Source organism: Lichenostomus cassidix, chromosome 22 (assembly GCF_008360975.1).
Source record: "Lichenostomus cassidix isolate B80296 chromosome 22, HeHo_3.0, whole genome shotgun sequence".
NCBI lineage: Eukaryota > Metazoa > Chordata > Aves > Passeriformes > Meliphagidae > Lichenostomus > Lichenostomus cassidix.
Genome location: NC_139502.1, coordinates 476,448 through 491,281, shown reverse-complemented (window position 1 = coordinate 491,281; position 14,834 = coordinate 476,448). Strand labels below are relative to the sequence as shown.

The 14,834-nt window shown below is 42.5% G+C and overlaps 1 protein-coding gene across 3 annotated transcripts in view; it reads right to left on the bottom strand.

Moving 5' to 3' along the window:
- The window catches only part of NSD3 (nuclear receptor binding SET domain protein 3), a 37,531-nt gene that overhangs the window by 5,991 nt on the left and 16,706 nt on the right, over positions 1–14,834 (bottom strand). For 2 of the 3 annotated variants that reach the window (XM_085080582.1, XM_085080583.1), the window contains 15 exons: positions 12,631–12,676; positions 11,981–12,111; positions 11,308–11,436; positions 10,544–10,670; positions 9,954–10,151; positions 9,159–9,329; positions 6,510–6,659; positions 4,193–4,349; positions 3,457–3,659; positions 2,885–2,997; positions 2,171–2,440; positions 1,362–1,478; positions 1,123–1,264; positions 754–860; positions 226–430 (listed from right to left, as the gene is read on the bottom strand). In XM_085080582.1, coding sequence (XP_084936708.1) covers positions 226–430; positions 754–860; positions 1,123–1,264; positions 1,362–1,478; positions 2,171–2,440; positions 2,885–2,997; positions 3,457–3,659; positions 4,193–4,349; positions 6,510–6,659; positions 9,159–9,329; positions 9,954–10,151; positions 10,544–10,670; positions 11,308–11,436; positions 11,981–12,111; positions 12,631–12,676 — 2,266 coding nt within the window. The remainder of the gene's footprint in view (positions 1–225; positions 431–753; positions 861–1,122; positions 1,265–1,361; positions 1,479–2,170; positions 2,441–2,884; positions 2,998–3,456; positions 3,660–4,192; positions 4,350–6,509; positions 6,660–9,158; positions 9,330–9,953; positions 10,152–10,543; positions 10,671–11,307; positions 11,437–11,980; positions 12,112–12,630; positions 12,677–14,834) is intronic. The other variant, XM_085080584.1, reaches the window with a different exon arrangement.

Here is a 14,834-nt window from a genome sequence, read left to right as displayed (position 1 = left end):
TTTAGGAACAGTCACCTGCTAAAACAGCTAAAGGAACAGTACTGCTAAAAGTGAGTGGTATTGCAAAAGCAAATTTGGTGCATTTAGTGCAAATAAACACTGAATTTCATGCATTTAATGTAAATGAACACTATTTTATGTACATGAGTGCTGCACTACAGCTCCAACATTGTCTCACAGCAGGAAGGAAAAGTTAAACAGGAGGAGCCATGTGACTGCTCTTACCAAAAGGTGGTTGAGTCAGGTTAAGGCATAGGAGGTGGTATGCTTTGGGACAGTCCTTCTTATCACACATGACCAGCTCTCCCCCATCTCCACACTGGAAACAGTTATCTTCATGCATTTGCTTCTGTTCTGTTTTTATTTTCCGTTTCTTCTGCTTTAATTTTGCATTTTTCACCTTCTCTTCATTTGCTGTTGCAAATGCTGTCTAAGAAGGACAAAATCACAACACAGAGTCACTTATAAATCCCTGGCATTGAAGGCAATATTGGATTATTATTTGCATGAGCTCTTCTTAAATGAGATCCATTTAAAATAGTTTTTAAGCTTTAAAAGCCAGAAGTGCTCATTCAGATGGTTCTGAATTAACTTCCCCCCACACAACAGCACTGCAGGGCACACCATAACATCTTTAGAGACTTTCAAGGGTAGAAAGTATTAGATAGGCTAAAGAGTGAAATAAATCAAAACCCTCTTTGCTCTACAAAATTTCTGGATTTGGGAGGAGAAGCTGCAGTTCCATCCATGTACCTTCGGACGCACACCCAGGAAGCCACTGCAATTTTCTGCTCCACAGTGACACTCAGTCCTGCCATTGCCCAGACAATCCAGGTTGTAATTGAATGTTAACTCCATTCCTAAAATTTAAAGAGAAACAATTCACCCACATAGACATTGAGGGAATTCAGGCCTGTGACAATGACATTTCATTAGCATTTGTAACCATAAGACCCCTGCTAAAACTGGAACCTTAAATATCATCTCCATTCCAACAAATGACAAAGTTCCTAAACACTTCACTGGTATTAATAACTTCAAAGCAAAAAACCATGATTTCAAGTGAGGAACCTGGCCATTGCAAGACAAAAGCAAACATGCCAAATAGTGCCATCCTTTTACCTGCAGGAATGTCACAAAGAGCAAACAGTCCAACTCTAATGTCACCATTCACTGTCCACTTCTGTGTTTCACAGTTTGGATTACAACTATGGTTCATAAAACGAGAGTAGTTCCCCTTTGGCCCGGCATCTATTATTCGGTCCTTCAAGGAAAAAGACAAAGATGTGTTTAGTGCTTAACAGAGAAAAGGGGTTTCCCATGGATGAGTGGCATTTGTTATCAAATAAGACAATACTCACCTTGGTTACAGTTAGCATATAAAAATTGGTGACACTGTTCTCGTGAGCACGTTTGATCCGCAGCCGACACTCCTCCTCGTCAATCAGCTCCCCAACATATTCATTCACAAATTCACCCTGCAAAGGAAAGAACACAAGTAAGAAATCTATGCCTCCTAGTCATGATGATAAAGGGAAGCAGCAGACAAAAAAAGCATTTCCTACAAAAAAATACCCTAATCATGACAAAAAGTGTTACACTTTACTGGTCTAGTAGGCACAATGTGAATATGTGCACCAGGAGCTTGCTGTCTAAGCAATAAATCCACTAAGAATAAAAGGCAGCCCTGTCCCTCCATTCACTACACAAGATAATTGTCAGGTCTCTAAAAGCCTTTCAAGTTCCCTGCTTTCTTTCAAAGAAGACAATGTGACAACATCCACAGGCTCCTCAGGAAACGGGAACAGTTAACATAAATATTTTTACTACATACTTCACTTTTATTAGGACTCTAATAATCAATGAACTCAGAATATTTGCAGTAACATAGTTTTAATGAAACACAAATTTCAAAAATTGTAAATTTAATAAAATTAATGGCTAAACCCCATGTTTAAATGCAGGCCAATAGCATTTTCTAAGGAAAATCAGAGGAGCTGGGATGTGACTGACACCTAAATACAAGGAGTCACTGGGCATCACTCTGTGCAGCCAGGCAGCTGCTCAGGGGTTAAAACACTTACAATGCATTCACTGGAGATACAGAATGCAATGTGCTCACCTAGACCCACCCTGATGGCTGTCACACCCTTGTCCTGGGTCACTCTACCTTTTTAATACTCCTTTTGGTCCTGAGGCCCCACCCACGGCGCTCAGTTTTGATGATCTCGGCGTCAGGGTAGAGCCTCTTGGTGAAGCACTGGTTCTGGCAGCGCTCCCCAGCCGGGCACACCTGGGGGTGGCACTCGTACTGCAGCATCCTGTTGAGGCACTCCGACTCCAGACCGCATGGGTTCTCGTCTGATGGCTTGCAGTTACACCGGGGAATCTCTGACAGGTCAGCCACCTGGATCTGAACCTTCCCGATCACCTTGTTGGACTGGGGAACAAACGAGGAGGAGAACAGAGGATGAAGACAATGCACTGGGAACACAGAGTCAACAACTGACATGAAAAGGCAAAAAAATTATTTCATCTTGTGTTTTATGGCACTGCAAAACAGAACAAGAGATTTGTGAAAAGAACAGCAACATGATATACATGAATTTCTTTAAGCTTCCATTGTTGAAAACCTTGGTTAAAGTACATAACTTAGAATCACAGAATGGTTTGGGTTGGAAGGGACCTTAAAGACCATCCAGTCCCAACCCCTGCCATGGGCAGGGACACCTTCACTAGACCAGGTTGCTCCGATCCCCAGCCACGCCGCCCTTGAACACAGTCAGGGATGGGACAGCCACACCTTCTCCAGGCATCCTTACTCATGCACAGGGCAACTTCCTCATACAAAGGATGAAAATAAAAAAGAAAGAAACCAACTCACTTTAATGTGTTTATAGGGTGGAGGTTTTCTTGAATTCCTTTCAATTTCCAATGCCTCTTTGCTTTCTCTTTGTGCTTTCAGTTCCTGGAAACGCTTTGCTGCCTCTTCAAGTGCTGTGCAAGGAGTTCAGAACAGAAAGCAATTAGCCCCAGCTGCTGCTAATCAAGCATGTACATGCATTTATTTAATTTTTTTTTTTTAAGGCTAGGAACAGAACTCTTTAACAAAAAGACAAGCTAAAAATTAGTTATTGCAGTTTATCATGAATTTATGATCAGGTACTTTCAGCAGGTACCAAGATACTGAAAAATGATCCCATGCAGCAGAGCCCGAGTTCCATCTTAACACTTCTCAGTTTGTGGAAGAACTAAAGTAGCCCATAACAACACACAATGAGTAGGCACTTAAAGAAAAACATCTTTATCTGCAGTCAAGGGATCAACACAATGCTTGGATTTCACATGAACACAGAACACTAGTCACATAATATTCCCATGCAGGTTAAGTGGTGATGGAGACACAAACACGTGGAATTTTTGTCATAAACCACTATAAACTTTGTTTGGTTTTACCTTTCTTGAAGGTCTTGTTAATACTAGTTTGCCCCTCAGCAAAGCTTTTATCTCCTTCAACATAAGGGAAAACTCTGCCCTGGTGTACCCAATAGTAGTCATGTGAACCAAAGAAAAATACTGGGAAGTCCCCGATATCATGTTTGAGGCCCTGTATGTTGAGAGGCACAGACCTGGGATTGCAGATCTCTGCTGGCCACCACCTGCAGAGTAGGAGAAAAAAGAAGAATATAAGTCCCCTGAACCAGAGAAATAAAAGCCAGTTTTTATTTCTTAAGGAAATGAATTCCTTCCTCATGCAGCCAAGGCTCCCACTGGCAATGCCTGGGAAACTCCATGCAAAACACAAGCAAAGTTTTTACTCCACATTTTGGAAAAGCCTTCTAAGAACATCTGTGGCCTGAGAGGGGGTTTCTAGGATCACCTGTAAACACCTGTATGGTTGCAGGTGACTAAAGCAAACACCAGCAAGGACAGCTGGGTTCCAAGCCAGCCCCTGCTTTCCCACACCATGATCACACTTTAGAGAGCAAAGCTGTGTGCAATCCAGAGTCCATCACTGCCTGGGAAAAGCAGGAGCATTGCATTTCAAGGGTGACATCCATATCCGACACAAAGCAGAGGAATTATTGTACTTCTAGCCCTTGCTCGTGATGACTGAGCTGCTTTATCTTCCTGCAATTCCAGAGTACATTAAAACATCCAAAGCATTAAAACCCCCAAAGGGTGAACTTGCCTGTAATTCCCAAGCTTGACCCAAACGATCTGCTTGTACCGCAGCTTCTTCCCAGCTTTACAGTCATTGCAATTCCAGCATCCCTCAGGCATTTCTATGCTGAGACATTCGGGGTGGAAGGAAGCTGGGCAGGACTCACAGCACAACAGTTTGCCACCTTGAAACAAAGAAGCCCTGCTTGGTTTGTAGAAGTCAGGATTTGCTCCCCGCTGTGCACAACAATCGACATTCATTTTAAATCATCCACTCCACATTCCCATTGCCCCACAGAAAAATGGCAAAAGAAAGGGATCAAGTCAAACTTAACAATGTTGGTTAAAAAGGACTGTGCAGAGTTTAATCTAAGCTGGGACTCTTAACTGCATTACACAAAAAAGCAGCTGAGGACTTAAATACCAGGTGAGTTGGCAGGAGGAGCACGATTCCCAAGAGAAGCACTGCAGCTGGGAACAGTGCTGCCAGCTTTTAGTTCTTTGGTGGTGGCCAAAGCAACCACAAAACTCCACATTTTTAAAGAATCCTTTTTCAATCAACATTGCTCTGACTGAATCCCCAGCAATCATTAGCGAGCACCAACCCCACAGCCTATAGGTTGATCAATACTTTTCTGCTGCAAGGACAGGAAAAAGAATTGTAATAAGTGTATTTATTCCACAAAAAGTTTACCAGGGTGAGCCCAGTAGATAAAGCAGATTGAGACACACGCGTTGTCCCCATCCCGAAAATTCCTGGTGCACAGAGGGAACCTCAGCACTGCGGTTCACATGAATTTCTGAAATTTACACTTACTTGGGCAAAAGTTATTTTGGTTGGCTCACATTTTGGATGATGTATTACATGTGGAGAGCCATAGCACATGTCTAAGCCACCCTCAGCAAAGCCGCTCATATAAGATGACTTGATACATTATATATACTGCAATATTTTATATATGTAAGTATATAAAACATATATATACATTCTTATATACATATATATTTTCTTAAATTAACAAGTTTTTGTGTCCCACATGGAAAATCTGGGAGTGATTTGAGAGTATTCAAAGCAATTTGCAATCACGATATTAAAAGAAGTGTAAATAGTAACTTGTAAACCTTGTTTTTTATCAGAAAACCTTGTCCACCTATAGACTTCCCAAAATACCATTGCATTAATTGATTGTTGCATATTACAATGAGCATTCCTTAAACAATCCAGTTGCATGACCAACACTGTATTTCCTCTGCTAAAACCAGTAAAATCCAGTCATATGGATCCTCCAGAGCTTCCCAAATCCATAATTAAATTTTTAAAGTATTTTTTGCAAATATAATTTCAGAGGAAATACAGACAAATTACTGAAACATTATCCAAGATGAGAAAATGCCAAGAGATGCAAAAATCAAACAAAATCAAACAAAACTGTCAGTGCTAAGCAAGAAAAACCCAACATTGCTCTCAGGATGCATTAGGCAGATATGGCTCAAGCTAAGCACAGGGCTCAAAATAATTTTTGTTTTCAGGAATTACAGGACTACTGCAAGCCATCAATCTCACAACGCTCAAAGCGACCTAACTTGGGTCAGGTAATGGGGCACCAGCTCTGAACGCTCCCGGGGAACCAAATTTCTGTGGGGAATGAAATGTTACATTTGAGCATTGGACACAGACAGCAGGAATCGCCCCGGGAGGGATCTGGAGAGGCTCAGCCCCCTCAGCAGCAGGAAGGGACCCCTGCTGTGTCAAGGACCCATCCCAGTGAGAGGGGACAGGGATGGGGCACTACTGTCTCGGTGGTGGAGGTGGGACACAGGGCCCAGGGACTGGTGGGGACACACACAGGCCAAACCTCACTGCCTTCCCCTCTGGCACTCTCTGCATGGACCTAGCACCCACCTTCGTCCAGCCCCAAACACCCTCTCTACTCCCAGGGTTTGCACAAGATCCAAAGCAGCAAATGCCCCTCTGCTTCCAATCAATTTAAGAAGTGGTTTTACATCATCTGGGTAAACACCAAACCGCAACAATATCAAGATTCGTCTACTTCCTCTTCACATTGCTGTGCAAACAGCTCCCTGAACCTGGAACAGCCCAGGCCAGATAGAGTGACCGAACCTCTTCCAAGGAGAATTTAGTGACAGTAATTATTTTAAGCCCTTTTGTAATTATAGAAAAAAAAAAAATTGCCAACAACATGAACACAGGCTCACAATAACCATGAGTGAAGATCACTGAAAGCAGTCAGTGTGGGGACAAGCAGACATTTCTCCGTTGTTTTAGAGAGAAAAAAATAGAAAAAGCGAAAGTAAATTAAAGAGAAAGAAACTATTTCGGTTACCTTTCTCACATTTCTTTTTGGAAGCTGACGAAGGAGGAGGAATCATAGGTAATTTCATCAACTCAGCACGATTTGACTCATTCAGTAGGTAGTGGGACTTATAGGCATAGGAACTGAACAGGGGGTCTGAATGGTCCTGCACTACCAGCCCTATACGAAACAAACAGAAAGAGATGAGTTGCAATGAAACTACCCATGATTCCATGAAGGAAAAATCAAATAAACCCAATGAACACCTCTAATGCATTATGTGGGAATGAAAAAAGAATAAAATGAAGAAATAGGAAAGTCTGACAAAGTTTCTACACTAACAAAGAGGTTGTGCTGGAGAGACTCAAACTTAACTGGAAAATCTTGTAATGAATAAGCTGCTTCTAAGTGGAGTTTCAATTGGTTTTTTACCTTTCTTTTGTGCATTTATAGATAAGCACAAGAAAAGCAACAAAGTTTGAATCTGTGAGACCCCTTCTTCCTCCCATCAGGGCAAAAGGAAGCTCCTCTGCAGACCCAGCAGCGAGGGTCACCGCAGAAGGGGCAGGCTCTGAGCTGGGGCTGTAGATAGAACAGATGCTGGGAATGAAAACTCACAATCCAACTCACTACAGATCTGTCCCTGAGATCTTGCCTATGGAGGTGTATTGCCTCTATAGCTGTGCTGGAAAGCAATGAGGGTGTCAGTGTTCTGCAAGGTACAAAGTGGGAAGCACAGATGGAGGTTCTGCCCTATGCTGTGGTGGTAAAGCTCCCAGGGCTGCTCCGGAACAGTCCAGCACTCTGTTCCCTACATAACTGCATTCCAAACCAGGCCTTTGCAGCTCTCTGTCCTGCACCAAGAAGAGCTTTTCCAAAGAGCCAGGCAGCCCAGGTGAGAGCCCAGAGCTGCAGCAGCAGAAGCACTTGGCCAGTAACTCATGGGAAGAGCAGAGCAAATGAGCCCCAAAGAAAGAGGAAAGATGAGCTACCAAGAGAGGCCCCAGTTCTCTCCCTGGGGAGCACAAAGCTAAGGGCTGCAGAGAAGCTCTTGGATAGTGCCTAAAATACTGCCGTAAGAAGACTGGGGTCAGCCCATCTGGACACACATCCTTGGAAGGATTCCTAAAACAAAGCAACCTATACATGCAATCAGATGAACTGTAACATGCTGATTTGGAGGGTATTGTAGGGTGCTAAAAAAGAAGTCTTCAAATATCTTGTATTTCAAGTACCTCACCATAAGTAAGTTTGTATATTTTATAGATTGTCTTTCATCTACACTTCTCACTTTAGTAACTGCATCTAAATACAAAATCTCTGCTTCTGATAGCAACTAACACTAATCAAATCACCATTGTCACAGAGATGCCCAAGGATTTCTAAAGCATTCAGTTCCCCATTTCCTTCTGAGCAGGCTCCTGCCCCAAGTACTGTCCTCAGCACTCTGGCTCCTGATTCCAGCCAGGCCTGGTGGAAACAAATCCCTCAAGAATGTTCTAGATGAACAAGTACGGAGTTGCTCTAAGACATGGACGATTCAGGCAGTGGCAGTGGTTTGTAAGTGTTCAAGTTTTCCTAATTAAGACCTGGGGAATACACAGGACAGGAAATTCCATCTGCCAGGGCTCAAGAGTTTATTTAGATTGCCAGGAGAAAATGCAGACTTGTGTAGTTTCATCTGTGATAGAGCCAGATTCAGATATAAAGAGAATTACTAGAAAAATATGAAATGGGAAAAAAAAACCCCATGAAAATTTCCTTCTGCATTTCTTGCCATTCAGAGGTCTGTAATTATTACTCTGCTTTTGCAAAGTCAAGGCAAACTAAACTTTCACACAACTGAAAACAAGTAACTTCAGGATCCAGCTCATTTTCATTTCCCTATTAGTGACTCTCAAAGCTGCTGAAGAGAACACATCCAATATAAACTGCTGAGATTCTGTAGAAGGTACATATTAATATTATTCCAACGCCTAAGAATAATGGTACTTTCGAATCTCGAGACCAAAGCAACTGCTGCACCAACAGTTTTTAAGCTGCTCTCTGGCAGAACCCTGGTGACTGAAGAGCCATAAAAGTAACAAGTGGGGGGGAAAAGTTCAAAAGAAAAAGAAAAAAAAAAAAAAAAAAAGAGAACTTTGACATATGGAAAAGCCAAGTATGAAACCTGCTCATACAGTACTGCTAAAGGTTTTCTCTCAAAGTTCTCAAATGTGATGGCAGTTATAAATTAAAATGAAGTTTTCTAGTTCATGAGTAAATCCTACCTTTTAGCCTTAAAACTTTAAACAGTTTTAAGTATGTAGTAGTGAAAGAATCCCCTTATGCTTAATACAGTGATTAATAACACAGCAGCCACTCTCAGCATGCAATGGCTGGAACTGGGGGATTGGGATCCCCCACTTTTCCCTACTGGCAGAACAAGTCAGCCTGAGTACCCATTGCTCTTCTGGCTATCAACTGTTATGGACCAACACAAGTAGAATTTTATGAGAACTGCTGACTAAAATAAAAAAAGAAAAATTAAAAAAAAAGAAAATAAAATAAATAGTATCCCAGGCAGCATTTAACCCCAGCAAGCTCTAAGGGAGGAGCTCCCCATGAAACACTAATTTTATCACTAAACCGCACAAGTGACAACAAGACTATGAAGCAGGGAAAAAACAAGTGTCTCACCTCTTGCACAAACGAAACAAAAGCCTACATTTACAGCTGATGAGGAGTGAGTCCTTTTAGAATGGTTACTACAGATGAGGATGTGGGATGACACAAACAAGCTTCCTGCAGCAATGCAGCCATCTCCCGAGTGATAGGCAATGGGGCATCGCAGACATCTCGCCATGCGACCTGTCCAACAAAACACAGGGAAAGGCATGGGTCACCTGGGGACACAGCATCGTTTAGGTTGGAAAAGACCTCCAAGACCATCGAGGACAACTGAGTGATAGGGCAAATTCCCCCCAGGCAAAAGCAAAGCTGGGTCTATTCCAATGACAGTAACTGGGTTAAAAAAGAAACAGCTACATCTTCTTTTAAAAGAAAGTTTCACAAATATTACCCCTTAAATTTCACCTTAAAATTGTTAAGAAAAACTTCCACCATTCTAGAGTCTACTTGTTTGGTTTAAACATTTTGCTTCATTTCTAAAATGATTTTTTCCTTGAAAAACATGTGTTGACAAGGCCACTAAAAACTGTCTTTAAAAACCAACATTCCTCAGCCTTGTACTATGAACCCTTGGCTTCCATTAAACCCAGCACCAAGAGCTGGCCAGGTGTGTGGATCCAGGTACACTCCACAATGTCAGGCTGCCAGCTGCTTCCCACCCATGAGATATTTCAGTTAATGACCTCACTGAGGAGGAAACCCTCATTCCTTGCTGCACGCTATGTAACAGAGAGCAGAATTGGATGAGTTGTTACTGGGATGATGCAGTTGAGCCTCCCCCCTGCATAGAGCAGCAGCCCTCACCTTTGCTGGCTTTATGCATGTCCTTGTCCATGGAGCAGGCAGTGCAGCAGTGCTGCGGGCAGCGGAAGCCCCGGGACTCGAACAGAGCCGTGGCAAACTTGCGCACACAGGCCTCGTGGTAGAACTTCCCGCAGGTGCTGACGGAGCAGCGCTTCACATCTTTGCCAGGGAGCTTGCAGGAAAAGCACGTGTGCTCGCCTGTAAAAGAAGGAATAACTGTAAAAGCCAACTGTGAGATACAGATATTGTAAAAAGAAAATTCTGAAGCCAACAGAGTGTGAGCAACACAGGATCCTTCCCATCTAATAGGCACGTTGGTTACTGTGATCCACAACTGCAGTTGTTGCTCACATAAAGATCTCTTATTCCAAGTAAAACTCTAAGCAGTTTATTACTTTTTTTTTTCTTATCAGGTACTTGCTGAGTGGAAAATGAGAATCTGGTCTCAGAGGTTAAAAAAAACCCTGGAATAACCCAAACAGACTGCCAAACCCTTGGAAAGGACCTTCTTGGTTTGCTCTGACCAGAATGTGGCTCCTGAGCAAAGGGGGAAATCCCTCCCAGTTTTCCAGGCACAGGAACACACTTACCATTCTTACACTCGGTGCAGATGAACTTTTCCTCAGGCATGGCCTTCAGCCCAAGACACTCCAGGTGGAACATGCTGCAGCACTCGCCGTCGCAGGCCAGCAGCGACTCGCCAGAGCTCTCACAGATCTGCAATGGGCAGAGAGCTCAGCAGGGAACAGAGTACCCTGAAATACCAGTGACTGCCAGGTGGTAAAAACAGGAACTGCCTGGAATTGCTTCAGAACTACAAAAAGGCAGGAGAACTGGACCTGGCAAGTCTCTGGGCCAAGGACAATCCCAGCACTCCCTGCACCTTGCTCTGGTAACAGTGCAAGCCAGGACAGACAGGAGAAGCACGACAGGATCCACCTTGACTCCTCCATTTCTCAGGGAACAAGCTGCTCTTGCTCTTCAGGTCCTTTACAACTAACCAGGAAACTGGCCAGAAGATTCCAGGATTTTCTTTTCAAAATACTGAAAAATTCTCACTCTGCCCTATCTTGATCAACCATCTGCAATCTTCAAAAGGAGCAGAAAATGGCATCTATGTTTTCTACTTATGCTGGCAGGTCTGGATTAGACAGCACTTTCCAGCTGCTGAGCTTTCTGGCCTGGAGGAGGGCTTAGGAATCATTTAATATGAATCATTTCCAGAACACAACTCCTAAAAGCCTGGATATTTTATCTAAGAGATATGGCTAAAATAAAGCAGTGCAATATAAAAACTAACAGAAATGTGGGATCCACATTTAGCACACATTCACTTCCCAGTACCACCAGTTACCTGACAAACAGTATCTTTTTTACTTGTTCCAGTTCCTCTCCTGGATAAGCTGGAGTCCACTGACTGCACATCTGAGGCATCAGCGTCAGCAGTGGCTGAGGGGCTGTCTGAACGCTTCCCAAAACTGCCCTACAAAGAGGAAAAATCCACAGCACTCAAACCAAACAATTCCAAAGAACAACCACACTGGGAAAAATATTTCTGTCACTGTTGACCAAATGACCATTTGGTACGTCAAGAGACACAAAGGTCCTGAAAAGGTGCTGAACTTCACAGGGGTGACACAAGTGCTGCCTTCTTGATATATTTCACCTGTACAAGCTAAATACCATGAAAAGCTCTCTAACTTTTCCAGACTCTCATCAGACTTACACCAGATACAGCAGCATCTCCCAATTCCCAAAGAATTTCAAACATTCCACAGAGCAAACCATGATCCAAATGAATGCTTTGCCAGACAAAGTAGTAGGAAAATTTGTAAGTAAAGATTGCATTTTCGTATCAAAGCAATAGAAGGAATTAGGAGGAAACAGACCAGGCTTGATGTTTTCAGACAGTAAAAGACTTGAAATTTGTAGAAAATAGTGTTCACATATTTAGCAATAATCAACTGAAAAGCCTCTTATACATTGACAGCTTGATCAGGTCGCTGCGAGAACCAACACACCTTTACCTGTAAATCATTGAGTCCTCTGGAATCGGAGTCAGACGTGTCCCTGTAGGCCGAGCTGGTCAGTTCCATGTCTGTGGAGGCACGACTTCTCTTCTTCAAGGGTTTACAGGAGTCTGAAATCTCACTGGCACCTTAACACAACATGCTAAAATTAGTTTTAATATATGTTCTCTATTTTTTGCTTAAAATTAATAAAGGAAAGAAAGATAAGAGCCTAGATTACGTGATCTGCCTTAATTTTCAGTTTGCAATCTTGTTACTAGTTGAACTCTCCCTGAAAGCTCATTAATTCAACATCACCTTAGGCAGAGCTTTTGACAAACTTCTGAACATGGTGACATGGTGGAAGAAGGTAATAAATTGTCTCTAAGGGAGGATAAATCCTTAGGAGATTTCATTGTCCATCTTTAACTTTGGATAAGCAGAGACTTGTAAGAAATGTCCAGGACTTATGCTGTAAGCAGCTATTAACAAACACCATCCTTACCCCAGCAATGCACAAGAACCAGAACCCCAAACACATCCCATCCCCAGAGAAGCTGAGCTCACCCCCACAGTGCACCAACAGTGTGGCTCACATAGAACAAAGCTGCTGGCCAAGGGTCATGAGCCACCAAGTTCAGTCGAGTTCATTTTCACCCATAACTCACCTTTCTGCAACCCTGTCTTCACTGCTGCCAGTGGAACTGTTTCAACCTGTTTGAAAGGAAAATCCACAGTTAAAACCAGAGGAATGTTTCTCCCTAGAACCAAAAAGCAAACAGGTCAGTTCAAGGGATTAGAATTCAGGTGGGAGCTGCCATCCCCTCCTCAGCCCAAGCCTCCGCGTCCCGCTGGATTCACTCCTGCCTACGCTGGTGCCAAGAGCTGTGGCAGCCATGGGTCACTAGCCAGGTCCTTTCACTCTCTCCCTTTGGGCACGAAGGTGACAGGAACGCTGTATCCGTGTCCAGCAGGCAGGAGCTTTGGGCAGCCACCCCTGATGCTGTGTAAAACCCCACACCTGTGTGAGCACACGTTCCCCTGGGCAGGGGTGACGCTGGGCTAGTGAGACACAATGCAGGGCCACTCGGGTGCTCCCAGCAGCATTCCCTGGAGCTCCTGGGGCCCTTCCTCCCCGTCTAGAGCTCTGCAAGGGCCCGGCCGGGTGCCCTGCTGCAGGGCTCTACACAGCTGGAACTCGAGGGCACAAACACTTCAGCAGACAAATGGAAAAGTTTACAATCTTGCAAAAGCACTTCCAGTCCTTGACCCTACGGAGAAGTTTAGGAACTGTTCTGCCAACATACATGGAAGATGTGGGAATTTGGTGACTGGATAATAATTACAGAAGAAAGCTGTTGCCTAAAATCCTGTTTTTAAGGTTAAGAATTACAAGTTATTTCTTTGCAATGTGGTTACATATGCATGGAGAAACACATTTAGTAAATATTTAAGGATTATTCTATAACTTTTTTAAAAAATATTTTATTTTGTTGTACAATAGGTAAAAACATACAGTAGAAGGATTTGTATAGGATACATTTTGTAATACAAATATAAAATCTAAACAATCACTTTTATTTCTCCACTAGTCACTGTAACAGTAGCATCAACATTTTGTTTTTCCCATTAATTGTACTCGTTCCAGTTTTAATTTTATACCAAGTTGTTGCAGACTAACTGGGGAATCAAGAAAACTTGACTTTGGGTAACAAATATTGTTGCATAATTGTAAGAAGTTAGTAAGATTTCTTTTTTTTAATATAACTTAATACATTCAAGGTTTGGTGCATTACAGTGCCCCTGGGTTTCACTTTAGTCAGATACTTCTCCTGAGAAAAGCACTTTAATGTCCATAGACTGAGTCAGCCAGGAAAGAGAAGCACATGAAGCTACCTGGGATCCATGAAGTTCATCTTGTTGGTTCTTATACCTTTGATAAATTAAGAAACACTTAAAACATAAAATTACTCTTTTGAAAGGGGGAGGCTGCAACACCTCCTACCAAGCGGCTCCAGGGACCACATCAGGTGTCACACACCCAACATTTCAATGGCTTTAAAGTTTCAGCAAGAAACTGTCTTGAGCTGGAACATTCCTCTGCTGCACAGCAGTGCAGAAATGCTGCAGCATTAAAGGAAAAATAAGGAAAAATACAAAAAAAAAGCAACGGGATTCACTTTCAGTCTCTGAAGTGAAGGAAGTGCAAAACAAAGCGCAAAGGGCAAAGAATAAATTAAAGAGATAAAAATATTTTCCCCTTCCCATATAAATCTTTATCCTGACTCCCTCTTAAAAAATTCTCACTGGAAGAAGCTAAACTATGAAACATTTATATAAAATTCTCAGCTTTCAGACAGAGGCCCTTGAAGAGGGAATTGACCATGTAAGGAGAAGAACCAACAACTTTGACAAACTTGTTAAAAGTGTATGCAGGTTTTAATATTTCTGTCCATCCACTGCACTCTCCTACTCATTTCCACGCAGAAATTTTTTATCATTAAATTTTTTTTAAAGCAACAACATTTGTCTATCTGACATCCAGATTAAAGGAATGCCCTGTACATGTTAGAACTATTTCAGGAAAAAATGGTGTATCCCAGAACTGTTTTGCTGATGTCTGCCAACATGAAAGTCTGACTATTCATCTTTAAGTGAAATCATTCTTAAAGTCCATTTTCAGAAGTGGTCAAATTAATCACTCTAACTTCATATGATAAACAAAACCTCAACACAAACCAGCAGCTAATCAAGAGCCAAAGGAAGGAACCTGGTGGCAATTCCATCCAAGAGAAATCACTGAAACAAAACCATTTTGCTCAGAACAGAAATCTCAAAGGAAACATGGCAGGTTCATTAGGAGTCATCCATC